A 27,127-nucleotide genomic window follows, 5' to 3' on the forward strand; every position below is an offset into this window, starting at 1 on the left:
TTTAGACTGTGCCAAGCAGGTGAAGAAACTAAACAGAGAACGTAGGCTGCGTGCAATGTGTACCATTTACAAACGTTATAGTATTTTATTGATAGTAATATAATAATAATAATAACAGTAGAGTACATGCAATCTGCATTTTCATCTTCTGGTTCAAATTCCCTTGGTATTTGAATTTGTATTATATTGTATATTTTAATATTTTCAGCCTTAGTTACATTGGGTTTAAAACACATTATAGGTTGATATAAACGTTAAGGGTAGGAACTGTTGCTGCGTATACCCACCTTAATAATAATAATAATACATGTACATATACTGTAAATATACGTATATAAAAGTATTTTTTTTTTTTTTTAACATTGGTAACCCGTTGATTTAGTTTAGTCTGAGAGAACAATCAATATACTAGTAATCCATGTTTCTGTATTTAGAATCCAATTGTACCGGTATGATATTTTCAGCTAATTAAAACTTTATGGCAGCCACTCCGAAATTTAAAATTAGTCTTCTTAATCCTCTAAGACCTCTGAAATAAATTCATTCAATGGTCTGGAGTATGTGTGAGCCACTCCTACATTTGTCACTTAATATTATGAAGTGGAATAATGTGTGTGATTGGTGTGTGTGGTCAGTATTTATATCCCTCTATCCTCCCACAGGGCAGGAAAGTGATCCGAAGTGAAAACCCATCTGCAAATACCATCCAGGCCAGCACAGCCTTCCCAATATAGTCCTGCATGCCCACAGCTAAAGGGGGGCCCGGGGGCTCAGTTGGGAGTCTGTCCCATCTAGACTGTGTTGCGTCCACTTGTTTCAATGGATGGCCTGAAGAAGGGGGAAGATTCAGAGGAGGTGGAGATTAACCTGGGGGACTCCAGCGACCCTGAGGAGTTTGATCATGGGGAGCAACCACAGACGCTTTGGAAAGCGCCCTCTCACCCGGAAGCAGAAGAAAGTATTCATTCGTCTTCTCTGGTGGATATCAGCGACACCAAACCTCTTCTCAATGTTCGAGACCCTCGAGGGATCAACGACTGCCTCAAGGTAGCAAAAGCTACAATCGCGGCTTAGCTGTGTTTGGTGACATACTGGAGATGAACCGAATTGTTTACGTTCTTTTTTAAGTCACGGACTTGTTGCCAGGCAGAATTTGTGGAGCGCAATCATTTGGGCCTCACAGGCCAGTAACAAAATGTATTTATACCCGTTAATTCTACAATCTACATTAATACCATCCATCCATCCATCTTCCTCAGTGTACTGCTTATGCTGTTCAGGGTCATGGGTGTCCTGGATGGGAGACAACCATTCACATTCACATACAGGCCAGTACTAAGTGGGTACTGAACACATGCTGCCTGCATGGAAGTCAGTCGAGTCAACCACTATACTGCCTGTGACGAAATCGATACGACTCTGTATTGGCTATAAAATAGAATAATGAATTACACTTTCACATTGCAGACATATAAGGCAGCAGTTGTTCATTTGCACATGACAATTCATTTATGCGATCCATGCATCTATACCTCACATTCATTTATACGCATTTATCCTCAATTGATTCAATACTCTGTATTCAGTATAAACAATGACAGAAAAACGGCACCATCTGGTGAGGTCCCTCCCAAATGCAGTGATTTTAAAGGATAGAATTCAGAAGCACTACTCTGTATTAAATATAAATTGGATGACTGAAAGAAAAGCGTATTATTTGCATACAGTATGACACTTGAAGACCACCACACCACGTGTCCTTTCGACCCGCAGGTGACGTTTGAGGATGTTATTGCCGAGCCGGTGTCAGTGCGGAGCGGGGACCGAGTGTGGATCTGGAGCCACGCTTTGTTTGAAGTCAGCCGAGTTTGGATATACAGGATCATCACGGTGCTTCTGGCCATCCCAATATCCATTCTGTCTGGAATCCTCTTTGCCGTCCTCAGCTGCATACACATATGGTAAGTGTGCCAGTTTCCTAAGCGGAGGGGTCAACTTCCCGTTTGATGCGGGCCTCGTCCACTTTGACGATGCCACACAAGTGCCGACATGCCCAATCAACCCCCTCCTCCCAAAAACTTTATATGTCAAACATTTCCTGTTTGCACACACACACACAAAGAAACTTATGTATATACATTTCATGTGTTCAATTACCAAAATGCAATTGTGTGGAACGGATTGACATTCAGTCAACACTGTTTTCTGTTTTACCAACGATACATTTCTGTTACTTCAATACAGTAGTATTGAAGTAAAGGAGTGTCTGTAAGTGACTTTTAAGACACTGTTAGATGTGTAATGTACAGTACATATAACTGAGATGGTAGTTAGCGTGTTTTTAAAAAAAAGTTTTTACCTGAACTGGTAATCGCTAGCGCGCTAATGCTAATCGCGATTGCTAATTGTTTAGCATTTAGCATTTTGCTGTCTCAAATTCTGTACGCCAAATTTATACGATACACTCAGTACTAAAGTATGCAGTTTAAGGAATGAAGCCCATCCTTCATACATAAGAATAAAATATATGTTAGTAGTATTATTTTAGTAATAGTGGTGGGGAGCGATTATTGTTGTAGCGTATTCGATCTATATTCAATAGGAGAATCGCTTGAAAAAAGATGAGTTAATGACAGCCCTAATAACAATAAATACAACTATAAAAATATGAAATCATATTTTAATCATTTAATTACTTTTTTTTCACAAAATGCAATTGTGTATAACCCGTTGACATAAAAATACAAAGTAAATTGAACTTTTTTTCACCCAAGTTACTCATTTTAAGGTAATCCTACATTTATTAATTGCGTCATGTGTTTAGCTATGAATAGTAAACATCCATCCATCCAACCATTTTCTGAGCCGCTTCTCCTCACAAGGGTCGCGGACGTGCTGGAGCCTATCCCAGCTATCATCTGGCAGGAGGAGGGGTACACCCTGAACTGGTTGCCAGCCAATCGCAGGAATAGTAAACATTCTATTGTAATCCAAGATCATTTTGTTCGCTCAACACAAAAATATTAAGTTGATCCAACAAGAATTTGAAAAAAAAATTAATTGGTACCGGTCTAAATAAAATCATTGGGTAAAGTCCAGTTTAGTTTTAAATATAATAAGTTAATCTATTTTGTTTAACAAATGACTGCATATTATAGAAATACTCATTAAATCAACATTTTTTTATATTCTAATCACTGAGCATTTAAAATAGTTAAAAAATGTTTAAAATATTGAATTTATCCAAAGCTAATGCATTTTCTTTGTATGTTTACCACCTCAAAAAGGCAATTGATTGAACATTTTGACATGCATATATGTAAAAAGTAAACTTTTCATTGATCCAAATTATCCATCCATCCATTTTCTGAGCCGCTTCTCTTCACAAGGGTTGCGGGCGTGCTGGAGCCTATCCCAGCTATCATCGGGCAGGAGGCGCGGTACACCCTGAACTGGTTGCCAGCCAATCGCAGGGCACATACAAACAAACAACCATTCGCACTCACAGTAACACCTATGGGCAATTTAGAGTTGTCAATTAACCTACCATGCATGTTTTTGGGATGTGGGAGGAAACTGGAGTGCCCGGAGAAAACCCACGCAGGCACGGGGAGAACATGCAAACTCCACACAGGCGGGGCCGGGGATTGAACCCCGGTCCTCGGAACTGTGAGGCAGATGCTCTAACCAGTCGGTGATCCAAATTAATTCATTTTATAATTTTTTTGTGTGTGTGTTTAGTTAACCAGATGCCGTTGCTTGGACCCTGTTAACATAAAGAGTATTTTCGCTTCCATGTTTTACAATTATCAGTTAGCTGAGGACTACCGCAAAAAAAATAAAAAAAAATAAAATAAAATAATATATATATATATATATCAGCTTATCATGTGTAAAATATGAACCCTTAAAAGTAGGGGGAAAACTGTTAAGTGTTGTAACAAAGTAGCAGTTTCTCAATATGAGTTTTTTTTCCAGGTTGAAACAAGTTTTGGGATGTATTCTGTTACTATTCAGTCGATAAGTACTGTAAATACCTTTCAGTCTCGCATCCTCTAAAATCAATAGCATTCTTGCTGAGGCAAACAGAAAACCGATCTAAATGTACTCTAAATGTACACACGAGACAGAAGAGACACTAAGGCGTGTTGTTTCTGCTCAACAGGATGATTATCCCGTGCATCAAGTGCATTCTTCTGGGAACACGCTGGCTGCAGAAGCTGTGGAGCGTTGTGCTGGAGGTCCTCGTGCGGCCCTTGTTGGGCAGCGCCGGCCGGTGCTGTGCCGGCTTTAGCCTTCACCTGGCTGAGGAATAACACACATATACTCACCTTTTGCTTGCAAAGTGGGATACGGCCACCAAGTGGACATTAATATTTCATTACAGTGTTCAACATAATGTGTTTACAGCCGCTTTGCTCAGATAAGTCCAAGTGTGTGAGATTTGTTAACAATAACTTGCACCTGACACATATTTAGGCTTATAGTCATTCACAGTGTGTAGTTGATGACTTTATGTGGTACAAACCTTTCTATTTTATTTTGTTTTGTTTTTTAAATTATGTCCCGCCCAGGCTGCATGGTGGCCGACTGGTTAGAGCGTCTGCCTCACAGTTCTGAGGACTGGGGTATATCATATGGTATTATAACTCATTTGACTTGTCTTAAAATGCACATAGTAGCTCTGCAATGCAATTATATATTATATCTACAGGTATGCATATACATTAATTGTGTTTTCGCACTTTTTATTCCATCATATTGAACTCAAGAGACATTCCACAGCACAAAAACAGTTCCGCCTTCCTGCTAAGTGAACGATATGTGACCACAAGGGGACAGCCTTATTCAGGCTCGAATCAGAGCACATTTGAAACTGTTCAATTCAACTGCAACATGACAGCAAATACACTTGAACGAAAACGAACAGTGACAGAAATACTGTTGAAAAACACAAAGAGCAGTGCAACTAAACACAAATGTAACACACCAGGGGCTTTGTGTTCAAAATCTATTGTTAATGTGAAATGAGAGGTGCCCTGGCTGGTCCACCAGTATAGACTAGTTAAGAAAGTCATCCGGGATTGCCATAGTGTTATTCGCCTGGTTAAACGCTGCTTGTACACTACTAACTGAAAGGTTTATTCGTGTTTTGAATGACATGAGGACACTGTGGATAATTATCACATCAGGACAAAACAAAAGCACAGAGAATCCAAGCTTCACTCTACATTACTTCCAAATGTAGACGCAAGGAGATTTTACATAATTGACAAATTATGTTGATGGGGCTGCAGTGAAAACAAGCCCACTATTTATTTTATATTTCATACAGAGTGGTCAGTTTGTTTTCAAATGAATGTGTTTTGGTCCTGTCGCCTCTCCTTCCTCATTCCTTTCTCTGCTCTGTGAGGCACCCCAAGTTTCTGTGGAAACGGGCATAGTGCGCTAGAATAGTGCAAGTCTTCTAAAATCGAGCCACTGAGAACTAGAGTGGGCTAGCTCCATTTTTGTCATTTTTTTAAACAAGTGTAGAAATGAGCTAAGGCATATACGCGATATTGCCAAAAGTATTTACTCATCTGCCTTGACTCAGAAATGATATTAAGTGACAAGTGACTGCTGGAACATGAAGGGGCCATCTCCAAAGTGTTCCCACAAAGTTGGAAATGTCCATAACATTAGCCCCTGAGCTCCAGTGAAAGGAACTCTGAATGCATTATCATACAAATAGATTTTGGGCAGTCAAACAGTTTGGGAATTACTCTTTCCTGTTCCACCATTTCTGTGCACCAAGCGCACAAAGCAAGGTCCATAACGTAACTATATGGATGAGAGAATTTGGTTTGGATGAACTTGACTGTCCTGCACCGAGTCCTGCCGTCAAGCCGAGAGAACACTTTTGGGTTGATTTCGAATGGACAGTGACGCAGGCCTTCTCGTCCAACGTCGGTGTATGACCTCACAAATATGCTCTTGGAAGAATGGGCAGGCGAGTGGCAATCTAAATCAATCTTTAGATCATTTTTTGATATACAAGTGGGCAATCTACAATTGCATTCTTCAGCACAACACCGGGCTAACATCTTAGAAAGTGACGATCAGCGATTGGTCGGAGACTCAGAAATTAAGTAGTGCCAGTGCATCTGCATTTTAGTGTATGTAAATGTTATTTGTTATTTCTCGTGAAATATTAATAGATTTGATGGATGTTTGGACTTAGACCACTATTCCACTATCCCTTTCTTTTTTTTTTTTTTAAATCCCAGTTTGATTCTTTTACTGACTGGGATCCAACTTATGAAAGTGAAGATGACAGTACCTCAGTTGTCAATGAAAGTATCATCGACATCATTGTATTTGGCAAAATGGTAAAAATCTGAGGAAAACCACAGATTCTCTAAAAACGTATCTAAAAGAAGTAATCATTGCCTTTTAAATTCCCAAGATTTTATCGGAGCCATAAAACATTAATCACTCGTCTGCAAAATCACACAAATTGAGTTAGCCCAATCTCAGTGGCTCAATTGGTCTTTTTCCAAAAAGCGGCTATGCAAAAGTGAAAACAGGTTTTTGTTATCACGTGGATGCTACTGTCTGGAAAGGATGTTTCCACTGACGCTGCTGAAGTAGTAATCAACTGGATTTCCGGCTGGGGTCCGATTGCCCCGGCCCCCCCGTGCTGGACGTGTGCGAGAGGCTCCTGTCCTTCTTGACGGCGTTGTTATGTCGGCGGCTGCACATGGACGCCGTGGTGTAGCGTCTACAGCAGAAGAAGCTGCGCGCTACGCCCTGGAACATGTGACCGGCGAAGAACATGTAGATCCACGGGTTACAGCAGCTGTTCAGACTAGCTAGCAACATGGCGATGATGAAGGCCGTGTCTGTCAAAAAGGACACAGTCAGAAAAGGCAAGACTTTGGTCAGTGTGACAGTGGAAAATAGGAAAGACTTACAAGTGAATGAATATATGCTTATTCTATTCTATTCTATTCTATTCTAATTTGATCTGTCATGATCCATTCCGAGTCGTTTCTTTTTTTCTTCAATCATTTGGCTTTTCCTTTGTTTTTTCTTTGTTCCCCTAGAACGCAGGGAAGAGGTAAGTTAGGAGTTGTCATAATCAGCTGCGAGTTTTAAGCTCTGCAGCCACACCAGGAAGATGCCAGATCATTCCTTTGTCGTCGCCGTTTGCTGTGCTGCATTCTGTTTTGCTCCCATGTTGGATTTAGCTCCTAGTTCTTTTGTGCTTTTGGTTTCTCCCAGTAAGTTCCGGCATCTTTCTTCGTTCCTTCCTCATTTAGTCGCTGTTTGTTTGAATTTTATGTTTATCCCTAAATATTACTAGGGATTTATGTCTATTAGTGTTTTCTTTATACTTTGTAAATTACAATTTTCCTTACTCGTCAGTAGCGCTTTGTATTTATGTCTGTTTTTTTTTTTTTTTTTACTTTGAGCCCAACCCTAACTCTGAACACAAAACCTAACCACCAAGCCTCTTATCACTAACCTGAACATTAACCTGACCCATAAGCAAACACTAATGCTAAACTAAGCTCATGCTCTTAACTTATACCCCCAAATCTAACCCTAACTCTTGTCGTAACGCAACCCTAACTGAACACAAACTCTGACAGGTACCTTAACCCAAACCCTAGCGCATCACTCTTAACCGTAACCTTTAACACTGACCCTAATCTAACACCACTAACCCGAAGCTGACACCTATCATCCCCCACAACCCTAATGCCTACCCAAACCCAAACCCTTAAATCACGGCTCCAGACTAACTTTTATTTTATTTTATATTTTTGTTTTACTTGGAACACGGTGACCCCTATTTAAAGTTTTAGGGGTGCAAGCCAAAAATTTAGGATTGCACACTGTTACAAGACTTACTGACTTAATAACACCAAGACACGCCTCTTTTCACACAATTGGACCATTACAGTGGTCCTTCGCCCCTGCTTTTCACACAAATTGTCCCGCTTTCTTCGTCTTTGGTGTTCTTCTCCTTTCTGCATCTTTTGGAGTTTGCATCAGTTGGCAAACCAACTCATTTGTGCATGATCACCAACAACGGTGGCCTAATCGAACATAAACCCAAACCGTAGCCCATAGCCTCACTAACCCAACTCTAACCTTACTGCACACTGACATAGGCCCTACCTAACCCTAACACCTCGGAGAGTAAACCAAAGCACGGTTTGTGGGTTACGATGGAGAAGATTTGAAGACGGGCATGTTTCTTATTACAGAGCTGTTGTGTTGACACACAGCAATTTACTTGCGCGGTTTTCCCTCGTTGTTGACTTTGCTGCTGTCCTGCTATTAGGATGTCATGCAATTAACAGAAGCCATGCAGCTAACCCAAATCAGGACCAAGTGTACCGAACTGCAGCGCTTGATGGAAACGCGTCGATAGCAACGGTGATTACAGCTGCGACCTGTTATTTTTACTTTCCCCTTTATTTTTACCGTGGTGCCTTGCAATACGAGTTTAATTCGGATTCAAACCTCGAACCTTTAAACTGTCAGTCAAACATGCTAACCAAACACCCCCATTTTTTTTTTTTTTTAAATCTTCTACACATTTTCACTTGAGTGGAAAGAAGACATTCAATGTGATTTTGTCATGGGTGTGTGTTCCGTTTGTTGTCTTCCCCCTGTCTCGTACACACCTGCTCCTGAGAGCATCTTCACCACCTGTGCCTCGTTCACCCTAATATATTGTGTGGGGGGTTTTTTGGACATACTTGGCAAATAAAGATGATTCTGATTCTGATTCTGATAACCCCTTACATTTAACCTCGTGTCTCATTCTTTCTAGTCGCCAGTTCGTTGTACCTTGTCGTCGCGTTCCAGCATTCCTTGTTTCCACGTCACAGACTCACAGTAAGACTAGATCCTGTTCCGATTATCGACCTCGCCTTTTTGCCTCACGCTTTTTGGATACTGTTGCCTTTTTTGGATTGCCTGCCTGTGTACCGAACTCTGCTCGTTGATTAAACCTCTCTCTTTTTGAAACTGTCCATTTGTTTTGGAGTCGTGCATTTTTGGGTCCTGTCCTCTGTTCCGTTCATGACAGATTTAACTCCACGTGTACTGCAATTCCACAGCGTAAAGATCAGCCACAGCTTAAGCCAGCCGGGCTGATGCTGCAAATCATTGTTGAGGCAAAGCGAGGTCAACCTCAGAAACATCTGGCATTATAAGTATGCACGATGGATGCCACATTGCCACACAAATTGAATTTACGTTTGCTTGGTGCATTTCTATCGGAATAAATATGATAAATGTCTTCAGTCAAATGTGACTGTCCTGCGTGGAAAAAAAGTCATTTGTTGTTCATGGGATTGATTACAATTCCAGTTATGGGAGGAACAGAACACACAGAGGGGAGTATGCCATTGGGACAAGGGAAAGGAGATGTCTCCATGGTTTTTTTTTTCTTCCTAACGGGGTGTAAAGGATTTAAAGAGTGTCAAATGCTTTTTCTCCGGAAGGTGCTGACCTCTTGTGTGCTCGCTTTGACACCAGCCTGTCAATCCTGTTAAATGTGCCGAGTGGGAAAAATTTTATGACGGAGCGGTTCCGCAGGGAAATACCATCAAATGACAGTGAACTTTCATCTTTGTTTGACTTATCGTTAACATTTGTCCAAAGCCAGAGATGAAACACTCGTCTTCATTTCACGCCTCTTTAGCGACGCAGCGCTGTGAGAATGAATATGAGGTCACATTGAAATCCAGAAGAGGATTACCATGACAACACCGTCATTTACCCGATTAGGAGCGTGCACTATATCAAAGACGTGAAGTTAAGCAAACATTGCATGAGTGCACAAAGTCCCATTTGGAGTTCAAGCCCTCTTGAGCTCATTAATGTGAACTTCCCTACATGGCTCCTAAACATGAGAACCGGAGGGGATGTAGGGATAAAACTAGAAGAACGGAACTCACTTGAGCTTAGACACCCACTCTGAAATGAAGGAATATGTCAAACAAAAATTCACTATCTTATATTGTTCACCAAAGTGGTAAAAAAAATTCTGCATCTGCACCAACATTCAATGTGTTCTTTCTTTCGATGCCACGTCACAGAAAATGTTATAGTTTTTGCATAAAACCAGGCCAATGTAAAGTAGAGAAATTAGATGACCCAGGGAATAAAAATAAAATGACTATTATCATGACAATGTACGCTCAAATAACCGCAAACCTGAATCTCTGTTCAAGGTTTTGGGCCGCTGTATTGCTATACCGATGTTACACCAACAGTCAGTAATCGTCGCTTAATGAATTACAGTAGGGATGGGTTTAACAATTGATTAGTCAGTGAATCGATTGTTACCAATTCTGTCTTTCATGTAGAACTGATTATCTTTGAAACCAACAGAGGCGCTATTGATTCACGCTCCAAAAGTTTGCTGTCTATAAAGATGTCCAAACATCAGTTCTGCCATTGGTTACATTAAATGTTTAATGATGACAGCAATTGCTGTAAAGATGTCATTGATTGAGGAGTATCTGTAACATTTGCACAACCAACATTGTCCCAGATTATCGCACTACTCGTCACTTTAAACCGCATACACTCCTTGAAGTCTCAGCGCCCTTTGCACAATGGTCATTGCACCGGACTATTGCAATATTAGTCATTCGAACTGCTCTAAGTGCTATAGAGCACTCTGCATCTTTTTGCACAATTGTTTTTTGTCAATGTCTTAATGTCTCCAAAGTGTTCTGTAAATTGACTGTCTGTTGTACTAGAGCGGCTCCAACTACCGGAGACAAATTCCTTGCGTGTTTTGGGCATACTTGGCAAATAAAGATGATTCTGATTCTGATTCTGAAACATCGAGAGCTCACTGAATTTGAAAGAGTACGCATTAAAGCACTTTATGATGCTGAATGCGGTCCAAGACAAATTTGTGGTTGTGGTTTGATAAGTTCTTATATTAATACAAAGCACATATAATTTATTTTTTGTCATATTTGTTGTTTTTATGTTTGCATGTGTCTTGCCAATATTTACATGATTTTTTTTACGTTATTTTATTCAATATTTACTGCAAAACACCCTGAAGACGGCTGACAACTATATTTCTTGCGCAACACTTCTGAAATTCATGGCCTCCTCTGATTACAGTTGAATGCATTTTGTAATAACCACTAATTGACGTTTTGATGGGCGGCACGGTGGCCGACTGGTTAGAGCGTCAGCCTCACAGTTCTGAGGACCCGGGTTCAATCCCCGGCCCCGCCTGTGTGGAGTTTGCATGTTCTCCCCGTGCCTGCGTGGGTTTTCTCCGGGCACTCCGGTTTCCTCCCACATCCCAAAAACATGCATTAATTGGAGACTCTAAATTGCCCGTAGGTGTGAATGTGAGTGCGAATGGTTGTTTGTTTGTATGTGCCCTGCGATTGGCTGGCAACCAGTTCAGGGTGTACCCCGCCTCCTGCCCGATGACAGCTGGGATAGGCTCCAGCACGCCCGCGACCCTAGTGAGGAGAAGCTGCTCAGAAAATGGATGGATGGATGACGATTTGATACAATTTGCTCATCTACAATGACTTTATATGGCTTCTTCTGGAGTACATTGATCCAAATGAGAACATAACCCTTAACTGAATAGGAATACTTCATAAAAGACTCCCCACACTTTTAGTGTCCTCCATTTCCCCTCGCTGTGGCTGTCATGAACTTTTCCCTCCCACTGATAAACATTGTCAATGGCACTCTCATTCTCCGACTAGTGGTCCCATTGGGAACAAGTCTGGTACACCAATCAGGCCCGTTGCTTTGGAAAAATAAAAAGAACGTCTCATCTCACGCACGGAGGGATAACAGAATAACGTTCCTCTGTTGCGGCAAGATGTCTGGCCACAATATTAGGTACACTGGCACAAACCAAAGCAATTCATCACAGGCACAAGAAAATTCTATTTTGTGTGTTCCCTGTCATTTATTTCTGCTTATATGGCATGGATAATGGCACTCAATTATACTGCACGTTTGAGTAATTTTGGCTGCCAGGGAGGAACCAAATCATTTAAATTGAGGTCTTGAGTGTTGGAAAAAAATGATTTAGGTTGTCAGTCATAAAGAAATCAATTTTAAAAAGGATGATTATTACTAGGGGTGCCATACGGGGGAGAAAAGTGATGACCGTTTTGAGGCTGACAGGGGCACTAAAAAATTATCTTTTCATTGAAGTGATGGGGTCAAGTGACACTTTTCCCAGGGCCCAGGTGCCCCCTTGCATACTGTATAATAATGATTGCACTTGTACAACAAGCACAGTGTCAATTAAAATTACAAGGCATAAATATTATATTGGATGCCATTATGTCTGTTCAATATAGTCTACCTAATAAAACAGGGTGGGCAAAATATGGCCTGCGGGCCACATTTGGCCCGTTCTGTTCTTCAGTCTGGACCTTGGAACATTTACACTATTAAGAGTCCTGTAATAGTTGTTGTATTTGATCTTGCCATACTTAACTAAAATTAGTTTTTATTCATTAATCTAATTGAAAATGTTAATTGATTTATCATCTAGTTATACCGCTTATGTCCAGCTATCCCAGCTGACATTGTGCGAGAGAGGCGGTACACCCAGGAGTGGTTGCCAGACAAAAACAGATTTAGTGATCAAATATAAACGGTAGTAAAATAAATGATTTTTTCATGTATATTTAACATGTTTTGTCTTATCAGATAACTGGTTGAGTAGTTTTAATTCAACTGTTAATAAATAAAGAAATAAAATGTAGTTACAGAATGCATTATTATTTTATTAGTTAAATGAATTATATATCCAAACACATTTAACTCATTTTTTTTACCCTCATCTTTGATTGACTTGGCCCTTCTGTTGGATTCAAAAGTTTGCTCTTATTTAATTTTTTTTAACAGTATTTCAGTTTTTTATTATTATTATTATTATTATTATTATTTAATTTGGTACATAGTTTATTTCGTGAACGTTACGATCGCTCCAACTTCAACTTCATGAGCGCGTAAAAGTCGATTTTGGGTGTCTTACCTTCTCGTGGCGCGGCATCATCCCACGCAGACCACATCTGGACGGAGAAAAAGGGGGTCCAGCACACGATGTAGGCCAGCACCACCACGAAAGTCATTTTCACAGTGCGGATTTTGGCTTTGGAGATGAGCCCGACGCTGCTCACCCGACACAGGTGACGCGCGCCTTTGGGTGCCAGAGCCAAGAAGCGCTCCGGCCTGGTTTTCAGGTTGAAGTTCTGCCAGATTTTGACACAGATGAGGCCGTAGCACACGCTGAGGGCGCCCACGGGGAGGATGTAGACGCTGAGGCTCATCCATGTCACGTAGGCCTTGGCGCCCCACGGCTGCCCAAAATCCCCCCAGCAGTCGTACACGCCTTCCCCGACCTCCCGCAGGGAGAAGATGTACGCTTGCGGCGCGCTGAAAATCAGACTGAGCAGCCACGACGTGCCCACGCACGCGCGGTCCCTTCTCCTTCGCACGGGTCGCAGTGGCCGGCACACGGCCAAGCACCTGTCGACGGACATCAGCACCAGCATGTAGGTGGACGCGAACATGCCCACCACCTGCGCGTACTTCACCAGCCTGCACAGCACGTCAGGCCCGTAGAAGCGGAAGGTGATGTCCCAGATGAGCTGCGGGAGAACCTGGAAGACGGCCACCACCAGGTCGGCGATGCTCAAGTGCCTCATGAAGTAGAGCATCCGAGACTGGCGCGGCTTGGCGGCGCGGACGGCCCACAGCACGCGCAGGTTGCCGGTGAAGGCGAGAAGCAGAACCAGCAGCAGCACGGCCACCTCCGCTTTAGCCACCTCGTCGTTGCGTTTTAAAGGGTTCGTGGCGGCGGTGGCGTTGGGGGACTGACTCCCGTTCTCCCACGCGCGCCACCTGGCCCACGACGAGTTGTGCGGGCCGGTGTCGTCCGCGCGTAAAAGCGCCTCCATCGTGCGTCAAAGGCGCATCGCGAAGCTGGACTCCAACAGCATCACCACCACATCACTACGGCCGGTTGTTGCTCACATAATCAGATGACTTGATCACTTGATATGACAGCAAGTTTACCAAGCGAGCCCACTGTGCACGTCTGCTCCGCTGAGGGGGCTTTATTGGCGCATGGAGCAGTCCCCTCCCATCATCGCATTTTCCTCTGTGGGAAACTGATGCATTACAATACATCACATGCACACGCTATATATACTCGGATACATATTACACACTGTAACAGGCTATCTATCTATCTATCTATCTATCTATCTATCTATCTATCTATCTATCTATCTATCTATCTATCTATCTATCTATCTATCTATCTATCTATCTATCTATCTATCTATCTATCTATCTATCTATCTATCTATCTATCTATCTATCGATCTATCTATCTATCTAACAACCCCAATGAATTTGGGAGGTTGTGTTAAACATAAATAAAAACAGAATACAATGATTTGCAAATCATGTTCAACCTATATTTAATTGAATACACTACAAAGACAAGATATGTAATGTTCAAACTGATAAACTTAAACTTATTTTAGCAAATAATCATTAACTTAGAATTTTATCGCTGCGACGCGTTCCAAAAAAGACACCTGTTTGGAACATCCCACAGGTGAACAGGCTAATTGGGAACAGGTGCGTGCCATGATTGGGTATAAAAGGAGCGTGCCTGAATTGCTCAGTCATTCGCAAGCAAAGATGGGGCGAGGATCACCTCTTTGTGAACAAGTGCGTGAGAAAACAGTTGAGTTTAAGGACAATGTTCCTCAATGTACAATTGCAAGGAATTTAGGGATTTCATCATCTACAGTCCATCATATCATCAAAAGGTTTCAGAGAATCTGGAGAAATCATTGGATGTAAAAGGCTGAAAACCAACATGGAATGCCCTTGACCTTCGATCCCTCAGGCGGCACTGCATCCAAAACCGACATCAATGTGTAAAGGATATCACCACATGGGCTCAGGAACACTTCAGAAAACCAATGTCAGTAAATACAGTTCGGCGCTACATCCGACCAACAACACCCAGAAATGTTTATGAAGGATTTATTTTTTTTTTTTTCAGATGGCATCTCTCGCCACACTTAAGGGTAGAAATAATTGAAATCTGCCTAGCAACTAGTGGTCAGCCAGGAAAAACATCCATCCATCTAGCCATTCATCTATCCATTTTGTTTCACGCTTGCACTCATTATGGTCACAGGTGAGCTGGAGCCTAGCACAGCTGACTGGACGAGAGGCGGAGTACACCTGGACTGGTCACCAGCCAATCGCAGGGCTAACATGCATGTTTCCGTGATGCCGTAGGAAACCGCAGTACCCGTAGAAAACTCACGCAAGCACGAGGAGAACATACAAACTCCACACAGGAAGACCGAAGCAGAGATTCAAACCTAGAACCTCTTGACTGTGAGGCTGATGTGTTACAGTAACCACAAGGCCACAGTTGGCCAAATAGTAATCCCTATAACTTTTCAATTATGTGTTGTTCCATCTATTAGGCTCCATCCTTTTTTAATTTAAAAAAAAAAAAAAAAAAGGGGGGCAAGAAGGGTAAAGTGTCATGTTACACACATATTTAAGCACGGAAAATGTGTTCAAAGGTCACGAAATCGACATTGAATGGATCCTAGACCGTAACCATCCGACATGGACTCCAAATGTGCATCTCAAACACATCAGCAGACTGGCATGTTGTGACTGTCAACGGCGACGTAAGCGCGGCGCCATCCCGCTGGGGCAAGTCTTCTGTTTCCACAGCTGCGTGCGCGTCTCGGTGCAGTCGCGCAGGTAAGAAGGCAAAGCGTTCGGGCCGTCTAACCTGAAGCATGCGTGTGACGCTGGAAGGCTCGCAAAATGGAGTCATGTTGTCATGTTAGAAGCGCGCGTGACTGCTGCCAAGCTAAACAAACTTGCTCGCTAGCAGCCAGTCTCTTTCACTTACATGCCTGTTGTGTGTATAAAACATAGCACATTAGCTTGTGTTTTTTCTCTCTCTCTCGTATTATATACAACGTACTATTTTCTCATCGCTACAATGTGCAAACATATGATTTCCTTTTCAACCACAAAGGGAATTTAATCTCATTTTAACTCTAAAGAGTAAATATGATGTAAGTGTACACTAAAAGGCCACAATAATGTTGTGTTTGTAGATTGTTCATACTGAGTAAATTCATAGCAACAGCGGTCTCATAAGGAGACAAGTACTGCTGTGTACTCAAGATGACCGACACGCCATACCTCCACCACCAATCACCAGTCTCCTATGTACAGTGCGTAGCGATAGCAGCACCACGGGTGCAGTAAAGGGGAGAAAAATGATGACAATTCTCAGGGTCCATGACTGGACAGGAGCCCTGGAAAATACTACTTTCCATTTGTGGTATTGAAGTGGTGGGGCCCCAAATCCCTGGCGTCACTCCTGTGCAGTACCGTTAATATCAATAGTAGTTGAGACTGATATACAACCCAAATGTTTCAAGCCATGCACGCCCTTCAAAAAGGGAAAACAATCCCCATTTATAGCCAATAACAACATCATGATAAACATAATGTTAACACATGACCAAATAATCCAAAATGCATCAATGCCCGGTGCATGTGAAAATTTGGTGACTGAAAGATGGTCTAAACGTACAGCTGCTCAGACCACGTCTAACTTTCGGCACAGCTAGTCTAACGCGATTTTGGTGAATTTGATCGAGGTGCTGGCCGATAGATGATCGAGACCACAGCTGTGTGGTGCATCAGACGCATTTCATTCATAAGCATCGAACCATCTTAAAGTGATCATGAAGTCAGCTGCGTTGACGCCCACAACGACGCAGACAGCCCATTTTTAGATATGCTGGCTCACAAACAGTACGTCTACAAAATTACAAAAACCTGCTCTAAGCTGCCTCCGCGCAGACTTATGCCACCTGCCACGCTGCATTTACACCATTTAGGAAAATTGAGCCCAAGGTGGTCAAATTGTTAGGAACATGTCTCCATGTACAGGTCCATTTCAATAAAATTGAAAATCATGGACAAAAAAATTTATTTCAGTATTGTAGTTCAATTCAAAGAGTGAAATTGTAGATTCACTTCACACAGAGTGAAATATTTCATGATTTCTTTTGTATGTTTTTGATCATTATAGCTTAAAAAAAAAAAAAAAAAACCAAATTCACCATCTTAACAAACAATCAAAACAGGTTATAATACTAATATTTAGTAGGAATTGGCGTTCTGAAAAGTATTTTTCTTTGTTCAATGAACCAATATAATGTGTTGCTTTCTTGAACTGAATCACGGATTTAAATGAAGGAATCTACAACATTCTAATTTATTGAGATGCACCTGTAAATTATTTTATTATTATTTTTTTTCCAAACCAAAATATTACTTGACAAAATGTAGACACCACTTTATGAAGACCTTGAAAATGACTTAATGAACTGCCGCGGTTATTCGATGAGAACTGCGAGAGCGACATCCTGCTTGTCAAATAGTGCTTTGCCCCCATTTCCAGTTAGAAATAGTACCAAATTAGAGTTTATAATAAGACTTCCGTTGGTAAACAATAGCAGTGCCTGGTAACCGCAGGATAAGAGAACAGGCAGATAAATAGACCCTAAAGTAGTTGGTTGCCAAATAGTGAGCCCACAGATATTGTGGGAAACAGCCATTTATGACAGTTTATGTTTAGTTTATATATAATTTAGAACATCATGATTACCCTGCAGTATTTATCAATGCGTCATTATGGTAACCTGATTGTAAAGTTGAACTAGTGTATGTTTCATTTATTATATTACATTTTATATTCACTTGGCGTTTTATTGTTGGTTTTGGTTTTGTTGCAGAGGTGCAAATCCCAGTGTGAGCTAATCAGTCCCAAGATCTTCTGAGATTTTTTTTTTCCCTTCGGAGCCAACATGCCTGGAGAAGAACCAGGCCAAAGCAGTGTACTCTAATATAAAACAGTCTTGTTGTAATGTGATGACAGCACTCGTTATATGGCGGCTTGATCCGTCTGTATTAAGATCGCGTGTGTTTTCTTAACCCATTCACCTGCGACTTGTCTCTCAAATGTTTCCCGTATGCTCCTTGAAACTTTTGAATGATAACAGTGCAGAGTTCCTGGCCTCCGCTTGTACCACTTCAACTATTTAAAGCCACGTTTGTTTTACCCCTTCATTATGACTTTAAATGGATGTACTGCATACGGTACTCACAGTGCATCCATAAATCATATGTTTATTACACAGACGCATTTGGACGGAAATATGCACTTACAGGGGCGTATTCTATTTTATTTATTTTTTTTATTTAACACCCAGATCAGAAAAGGTTTTGCTATACTTCTTGGATTTCTGAATGGAAGATCAAATAAATATTTAGCAGATCTATGGCTCTTTTTATATGGACTGACACGTGTTCACCTTAAATTTCAGAACGAGTTAATTGGACTGATTATTTATTTGCATTACATGTTCAATCACACGTATCCTGGTTATGGAAGCTACTGTATTTTTTTGGGAATTTCTGATCTTAGTGTCACATGTTGAGGTTTTAGTGGGCCTCAGAAGATTTTCAGATTTTTAAATTGGGCCCTGGCACTCTTTTAAGTTTGGGAATGACTGGACTATGTTTGATATAAAGCATGTCAGAAAATGGCCATGCATGTTCAGTTTTTGAAAGTCCAAGCTGATGTCTTGTTTTGCTTAAAACATAAAGACAATTTGTTTGCGCTCATGGAGAACTAAAGAATTCAGAAATGAGTTAAAACCTTGTCAGTATACTTTTCCCTTTTGTTAGCAATAAGATTGCTGGCAAAAGCCAAGTTTTACAAAATGTTTGTGTTCAGTGTCATAGTTTGACATTTAATGATGCTGGTCTCATTGCTTGCTTCGAAAGAAGGTGGCCCTTCAACAGGGACACAGAGACCCTAACGGCTCAAGCCGAGTATATTGTCTGAACGTAATCCTGTCGCTTGGCAGGTCTGCAATAATTCCGATGGAAACCTCGATGGAAGTTCCTTTTGGTTTCCCGAGAGCGAGGGAGGAAAAGGCAGGGAGCGCAGAGGTCAGGACTCACAGGAAAGGTCCGAACCGGATTCAAAAGTAGGCCGCCGTCAAGGTGAGGCCTATTGATAGTGATGCGGAACACCAAGTGACATGTTGAAAATCACTTTTGGTGAAGTTTGCTCCACTTGCCACAAAGGAGGAACTCAACAATCTTCTGTTTTTTCCTGTTTTGACTTCTTTTGAAGCTCCACTGACGTGCTCACTGTTTGTTTTACTTCCCGTCTTTCTTTGTTCTCCCGCAGCGCTAATTCACCTGCGCACCATCGCCTCGCTCCCTTGTGTACTGCTGCTTAACACTGTGGCACAACCTCTCACGTCGAAAGGCGTACAATTGGGAATTTGACTAAAAATATTGGGAGATGTGCTCTCAAGAATTTGATGGTGAAATCTCGCCAGACTTCAGCTCAGTGAGCATCTAAAGCAAAGTATTGCCTCAGGCCTTTACTCCAAGCATCTACCAAAAGTTAGAAAATATTTGTTACATTCATTTAGCTGTCTTTCTTAAAAATGGTTCATTAAACTGTATGGACTGTATTCATTTTTTTGGATTCATTTATTACATATATAAGTAAGTATATATATATATATATATATATATATATATATATATATATAAGTGATAAGAATAGTAAAATAGACTGTATTTGTATTTTCCAAACAAGTAATTGGTTAACTTTTTACACCGACATTATGATAAAATAGACAATACAAATAAAAAACTAAAATAAATAAATTTGTAGTTAAGAATATATTATTTGAATGTGTATTATATATGCAACATACATGTAAAATCAATATTTATATAATGTAATAATTTGTTATTTAAAGACCTTGTTAAGTGAAATCAGGTTTATTTTTTTCAAAATACATTGTACACGTTTGAAGATAATCACTGAAAATGTGCAAAGGCTGAGAACTACATTATGTAGTACTCAATATAGCATTAAACTGTTGTTCACCATTTCAGTTTCCCTGATTTTTTTTTTTCATGCCGCACTTGGGCTCCCGGCATGACTCGCGTCAGCGTTCATCCGGCACAATTGTAACATGCTGTTGGCTAGCTAGCTATGCCTACACCCCATAAAAAGCATCTTACAGATGCAGATAGTCTGCTGGCACGGCTGCTTTAGAGCACCTCGTTGTTGGCCACGAGTGTGCGCACTTCTCGGTGGGAGGGATGGAAGCACCAAGATGAGAAAAAAGGGAGACAGACAGGTTTAAGTTGTTCTGTACTGGGGTGGTCACTTTAGAGCGCGTCATTGTTGTGGAGTAGAAAATCCATTTCATGAGACATTTTTATTTTCACTTTATAGGCACTTTAAATTAAATATAGTTTTTAATCATGTTGTTATGTGTTTATTTTACGTATTTTACAAAGACATTAAAAACATTTTTTTCATGTTTCATCTCATCTACAAATGACCTGGTCCAACTGTAGTTTTTCAAAAATCACCTTTGGAGTAAAGTTTTATCTGAGTTTTGCTTTTTTTTTTTTTTTTTTGGCTTGTTTTTTTTGTGATGCCACCATAAAAGGGTAGCAGTGAATTCAAAGAAGACGAATGTGCTAACACACAACGAAATGGAAATTGAACATGAAAATAAGCTGACATCAATATGAATAAGAAGAATGGAAAGTAGGTACTAAGGGTAGGTTTTAATATGCAACTATTAACAGATTCTTACAGGTTATTCTTGTGATTTCTATATCTCCCACCTGAATATGTTTGTATACCAGCACCGCCCGCTCTGACAACCTTTAGGACCTTGTTTCCATTCACGCTCCTCGTGCTCATAAAATGATGACAATACAACATATACAAGTTGTACTTGTAAGACCGTAACTGTCAAAATGGACGCAGAGCAGATGTAGTCTGTCGCGCGTTGGGCCTCAAAGTTCAACTTCTGACATTATATACCACTGGTGTCAAACACGTGGCCCAGGGGCATGGTTCGGCCCACCACATCATTTCAATGTGGCCCACGAAAGTAAGTCATGTGCGTCGACTTCATGTTTCTTGTGAAAATGCCAAATTTGCAAATTGTCTTCACTTGTAATAATGTTGAGAATTGATAATGCAAGCATTTTTACTTACCAATCCCCCTTTTAAAAGAAATGTAATAGGAGTTGAACAAATTATTGGCTTCTGATCCCAAAATTAGCTATCCATCAATTTGTTTTGTATATGTAATTATATTGCATATAAAGAAATACAGCACATATTGCACATAAACAAAAAAATCTTCACTTCCCTGTTCAAATTCCAGGTTTTTGTGATATAAAAAAAATGAAACCAAGATGAATCATTTCAAAACTTTGCCCTCCATTAATGTGCCCTATAATTTGTACAACTCAACAGAAAAAAAAAAATCAAACATTTCAGGAAGGGAAATAAAAATTAAAAAGTGAAATATTTTAGATGCATTTTCCCACATCCGTTTGGGCAGATTTTGTTATGGTCCAGTGAAACTAAGGTTGCACTTTTTGGCCATGATTCCAAAAGGTATTTTTGACTCAAACACAATACTGCTCATTACTGAAAGAACACCCTACCGACAGTGCTGCACGGTGGTGGCAGCTTATTTCTATGAGGCTTTTTCTCTTCAGATGGAACTGAGGCCTTAGACAAGGTGGAGGGAAGTAGGAACTGTTCCAAATAGCACAAAATCCTTAGGCCTCTGTTAGAAAGAAAGAAAAAAAAACATGTCAGAAAAAGCCTCCTAGAACATCTGAAATTAGTTTGGGGTTGGTGGCAAGTATGCTGAGTCTCATTTAACACGGGTTTGAATGTGATTAGTTCATTCTGAACACAGCCACATCCCTGCTATAGTGTAAGAGGGTGTGCACACCTGTGCAACCACATTATCTCAGTTGTTTATTTTTACTTCCCCTCTCGAGAAGGTATTTTCATTTGAGTTGTACAGGTTATAGGCCACATTAATGGTAGAAAAAGTTGAAATGATTTCAACAGGGGTGTGTTGACTTTTTAAATCCATTGTATAGTGTGTAATATATATAGAAAATAGGCTAGAATCTTCACTTCATATACAGCTGTCAATGAAATTTCATGAGACATTTAATAACTAAATTTTGGATGGTACGTTAAGCCTGAACACAGCCATATTTTCATATAATAAATCTTCTACAGTATTTTTTTATTTTCATCATGACTCATAGTCTTGGCGGCATCTGGGAGAGATTTTACAGTTGTTTCTAATTTGCTTGCGTTTCAACAAACATTTTTCAACACAAAACATCCTCACTGTTTGCATGTGCATACAATCAAACTAAACCACTTGTCTTGATCAATCATAATCACGACGATCACGTCCGAACCATTTGTCAGAACCTCCTCAGTTTCTCATGCAACCGAGCAAATAAACAAACACAATGAGCTTTTCCACGTCAGGAAGAAACAAATTAAAAATGTTAACAGACCCAAGACTCTATGGCTAATTTTGAACATTAAAGGGCAAGAGGTCCAAAACATTCTCAAATATGACATTGCCGGATACCATTTTTATATATTTATTTCGTTTTCTGCGTGCCATTTTTCTATAGAAGAATTAGAGAAGCATGTAGACTAGCTAGGAAAAATATGGATTTGTCTTCCAATTGCGAGGTTATGAATCACACAAACTGCCAACATCCTTCATGAGTAATTCATTCATTTAACTTTATAGCCGATGACGCAACGTATACTGCAGCAACAGAATCATTCAAGTTCTTTCTTTCAGGTAGAGATGCTTCAAGTGACTTTTATTATGTGTGCTGCATTTATAATTAAAGTCAAAAGGGTTTAATTGTTTTAACATGTGCTGTATGGTTGTTAAAACGTTACTTACAGTAAAACATTTCTTGTACAGTACAGGTAATGAGGCTTTTATCATGACCATTTGAGCCTGTATTAGATTATTTAATCTTATTATTTTTGTTTCTTATATGTATATTTTTCAATATTTATTAATTTTTATTTTTTATCTTTTTATGTGTACTTTTATTTCATTTATTTAACATAATTTTACTTGTGTTTATAATTGTAATCTTTTATTGATTTTTTAATTACTATTACTATTTTATTTAATGTTTTTATAATTATTTCCGTAGTATTGTATCTCCTTACGATGGGTGTATAATTATTTTTTTTTAAACAGGAACTAATCTGATAAAACGCCAACCAATTTTTTGTAGCTTGTCTCATGAAAGTCCGTTCAGCAAAGGATTAATTCACTCTACACTCTACTCTTTCATCTTTTTATGTTGACACGTATTCCAAAAATACGTGTGCGGAGAAACACGGAATCCAGCGTCATCATACACATTGTCACTTGTTGTGCGTTTTTTTTAAGGGGGGCGGTTTACAGTGGTTAACTTAATTGACAATTAAAAATGTTCCAAAAAGTTATAGCATTACATCTTAGTTATTAATGTTAACATGCAGTGTTTTTTTTTTTTTCCAGTTAAGAATGTTAAAATGTCCGGCCATTCAATTTCTATAGAACTTGTCCTCATTCAGGTCGCCGGTGAGCTGGAGCCTGTCCCATCTGACTTGGATTCACTAAATCACAATTGTGACTGAAACAGTTGATTTACAGCATGTCATATGAAACAAAACAGGCTTACTCAACTGTAGCTACCCTATTTTCATTTGTTATTGCCAAAAGAAAAATCCCGACTCTCAATCTTGAGGTGACAATTATGCCACACAACGTTCAAGAACATTACTTGATTTGTTCTCAGGCTATTTTCAACAATTTAAAAAATGCTGAAAAATGCATTAAATAACAGAAGACATGGGGACAGACCAAAAGTATAGCTCTTGCAAAATCCATCCAGTCCAACATAATTCAATGGCGCGCGCTTGTAGCAGGTAACACTTTACTGCCACTTCGACATCGTTTCCGGTCTGCTCCTGATAATCATCTCATCCAACTTTACATTGATTAAATTTAATTCTTAATCCACAAAAGCAATATCAATCAGAGTACTGTGTTCTGACTAGTGTTGGCACATACAATGTATTCTTGCTTTAACATTTTTGGGTTTACTTCTCCTTTTAAGTTAAATACAACCGGACTTTACTTAAAAAACGCATTGTACTAGATTGAAAAAAGGTTTAAGGCACTGTAGAAATATGCACCGTTGAATCATTTAATTTAGTAATTCTTCTGTGTACCACTAGAGGAAACCAATCACCAGTAGTGATACACATACAACACTGAGAATCACTTAGGTCACATTGCTACCCTGTGAAAATGCCCTGTTGTTGTTAAGTTTTTCATACAAATAAATTGTTTCGAAATCTGAACAGAGGCCTAGAGGTGAGTTTCTGTTACAGACGTGCTCGTGATGCGTGCGATACGTGCAGGTTTACATCATAGTGTATGCATGCAGGATGTGAGGGATAAAGCAGAGCTCAGTCATGTTTCTGCTGGAAACCTCGGAAGCAGACCGCAAATATTTACATGCCGGGTCAGCTCAGTTGTTGTCCATAGAATTAGAATTGTTTGGTTGTAATTCGATTGTTCTTTATTTCTGATCTCTTGACAAGCACGTGGCACCGTGACCACTTTAAAAGCCATCAAAGACGTCTCGCTTTTTGGGCTCAAGAAGACAACGATAAACACTTTGCTGGAATACTCGTGCGGTGGGAAGATTTTGTATTTGCTTTCTTTCATTGGTCACGGATGCTGCAATCAAACAGTGACTGCTCTGGATGGAAATGAAACGTGAATAGGAAAGCAAGGCAACCCTTTTATTCACATGCAATTAGAAAAAGCTTCCTATGTTGACAGCAGAGTGTTCAGGGGAAGAGGTCAGAGCGAGCAAACAAACAGCACCCCCCCCCCCCCCCCCCCCCCCCCCCCGATACACTATTCCATAAGTAACACATTACCATCGTAATGTGGGAACGGGATCCGACATCTGCGTCTCATCCGGAACCAGACGATAGCCATGAAATCTGTGGTGCGCCGACGCTCCGGGCATTGCCGAGGAGTCAGCATTCTTGGGCCTGCTCATGAGATTTACAAGAGTTTATCCATATCTAATTTACATAACAAACGAGTATTCATATGAGACCATCATGTTGGAACACGTAAAAAGCACAGCAGCCACATGCATGTTGAAAATGGAGGCTACTCAAGCACTGACTAGCATCAACACACCGGTTTATCTAAAGAGCAGTACATACATACATATTTTTAACATGATAACTGATTTTTAATGATAGACCCCAGGGATGTCGCGGAAAATCGTGTGAAAAAGTGTTTCCTTGCTGCTCTTATGGTGTGTGGTGAACACACTCAGACAGTGCAGATGCTTGTGTGTAAAAAAAAAACTCTTATAAAAGAACTGATTCAACTCCTGTACATAAGTAAAAGCAAAAATTCTCTGAAAAGTACTTAAGTACAAAAGTTAAAGTGCATTTTTACAGTCAGTTACTGTATACAATACCCGTTAATTGGCACAATAGAAAAAATACACTTCTCTGCTGACAAAATAGTTTCCCTCTTTTATTATCTTGCATAGTTCTCACACTGAGATGGGGGGAAAAAATAGTTTTACATATCGCATGTTGTTTTTCTAAAAGCACAGGTTAGCTAGCATTAGCTCGGCTTTTATATTATCAAAATGTGTTCTCATAACTTTGCTAACGTAATGAACTGAGTAACAAAATAACCTACATTAGCTAATGATAACAACTGAAAAAGTACACCTTACTTGTATGTGGTTTTTTTTTTCAGATAAGACGGACGTTTTTAGAACAGCTGAACTAGTGTTTTTTTCTTTTTTGGCTGGCACAAGACACAACACATTTGCCAATACTGGAGCCGAGAACTTCTCTGAAATAAGGTCATGGAAGGGGAATATTTTGATTATTCAGGATAACTACGTAGATAAGAACTTGAGCGCCTTTATTTGCATTGCCCGTTATCTGGCATAATTGCACTGTGCAGTTAGCCAGCTAGCTATGCCCACGCCTAAAAAAATGAATCTTTCCTTCGGATAGTCAGTCCTCTGGCGGGTCCGCTTTAGAGCGCCTCTTTGTTGGCCGTGAATCCGCGCACGTAACACAGAGTAAGACGGAATAGCGAGGAGTGTGAATAAAAAGTCTAACTTGACAGCTGGCATCTGGACCGTGGCTTCAGGCCGGTGTGGCCGCTGTAGAGCGCCTCGTTCTTGGCCGTGAGTGTGCGCACGTCAGGAATCCAAGGCTGAAGAGTGAGGGACGGAGGCCGTGGAAAAGCGTGGAAAAGCCCCGCGACGACTCTGTGAGATTTATTCCGCTGGCCAGAGGCTTTAAGCGGATATCCTGTATGTTCGCGGGTCAAGTATGTAGGAGTGCGTAGGCATAAGAAAGATGCTAGATGAAGTAGCATCCATTTTTCCAGGTCGTAGCAGTGGTATTGGATTCATAGTTAACAGTTGAGCGGGATGTGATCAGCACATATTAAGTTGATACGCCCACAGTATTGAGAGCACAGAGAACAGTTTGACTTTTCACAAAGTTGAAGCCTCATTTTATATACTTAGTGATTTTTTTTTTTTTTAATCATTCAAATTTGAAGGGGTTGTTAACACTTTTCTTCTCTGTGAAGATCGAAGATATTTGTTTTCACTTTCCAGGGATGTAAATGTAGCTAACCACGGCATTCTAAAATCAAAAGCAACAATCATACTGATGGCTGTGCAGGCCACTGCCGGGGTCAGTGAACGCAACACGTGAGGTTAGGTGCCAGTGTGCACATTGAAAAGTGATATGCGTCACCGCGAGTCTCGAGAAAAGGAAGAATGGTGCGTTTTCTGGGGCAAATGGAAAAGCGATTTCTGTTTTTGGAAGGACATAAAAGGCAAGCCGCGTGCCAGGCTTTTGGCGAGATACTGGTAGTGATGATAAAAAAACAATTTCAACTATGATTACAGTTCTAAAGGCACTAAATTGGGTATGTTTTGAAAGGCGGCAGCATAAAAAAAAAAAAGCCAAAAAGGCACCCAAATACTTATATTAATCATTGTA

General features: G+C 40.3%; 2 protein-coding genes across 2 annotated transcripts; one reads left to right on the forward strand and one right to left on the reverse strand.

Annotated features, from left to right (window-relative positions):
* The first annotated feature begins 696 nt into the window (after positions 1–696).
* cav4a (caveolin 4a) lies at positions 697–4,731 on the forward strand. Its single transcript, XM_061785785.1, has 3 exons — positions 697–1,047; positions 1,774–1,961; positions 4,166–4,731. Exons 1-3 carry the CDS (start codon positions 820–822, stop codon positions 4,314–4,316), a joined length of 567 nt encoding a protein of 188 aa, XP_061641769.1. The 5' UTR covers positions 697–819; the 3' UTR covers positions 4,317–4,731.
* Positions 4,732–27,050, reverse strand: LOC133483920 (isotocin receptor-like). Its single transcript, XM_061785784.1, has 3 exons — positions 25,004–27,050; positions 13,052–14,179; positions 4,732–6,884 (listed from the first exon to the last, which is right to left on the reverse strand). Exons 2-3 carry the CDS (start codon positions 13,974–13,976, stop codon positions 6,637–6,639), a joined length of 1,173 nt encoding a protein of 390 aa, XP_061641768.1. The 5' UTR covers positions 13,977–14,179; positions 25,004–27,050; the 3' UTR covers positions 4,732–6,636.
* Positions 27,051–27,127: the final 77 nt, after the last annotated feature.

This window comes from Phyllopteryx taeniolatus, chromosome 9 (genome assembly GCF_024500385.1).
Source record: "Phyllopteryx taeniolatus isolate TA_2022b chromosome 9, UOR_Ptae_1.2, whole genome shotgun sequence".
Classification (NCBI taxonomy): domain Eukaryota; kingdom Metazoa; phylum Chordata; class Actinopteri; order Syngnathiformes; family Syngnathidae; genus Phyllopteryx; species Phyllopteryx taeniolatus.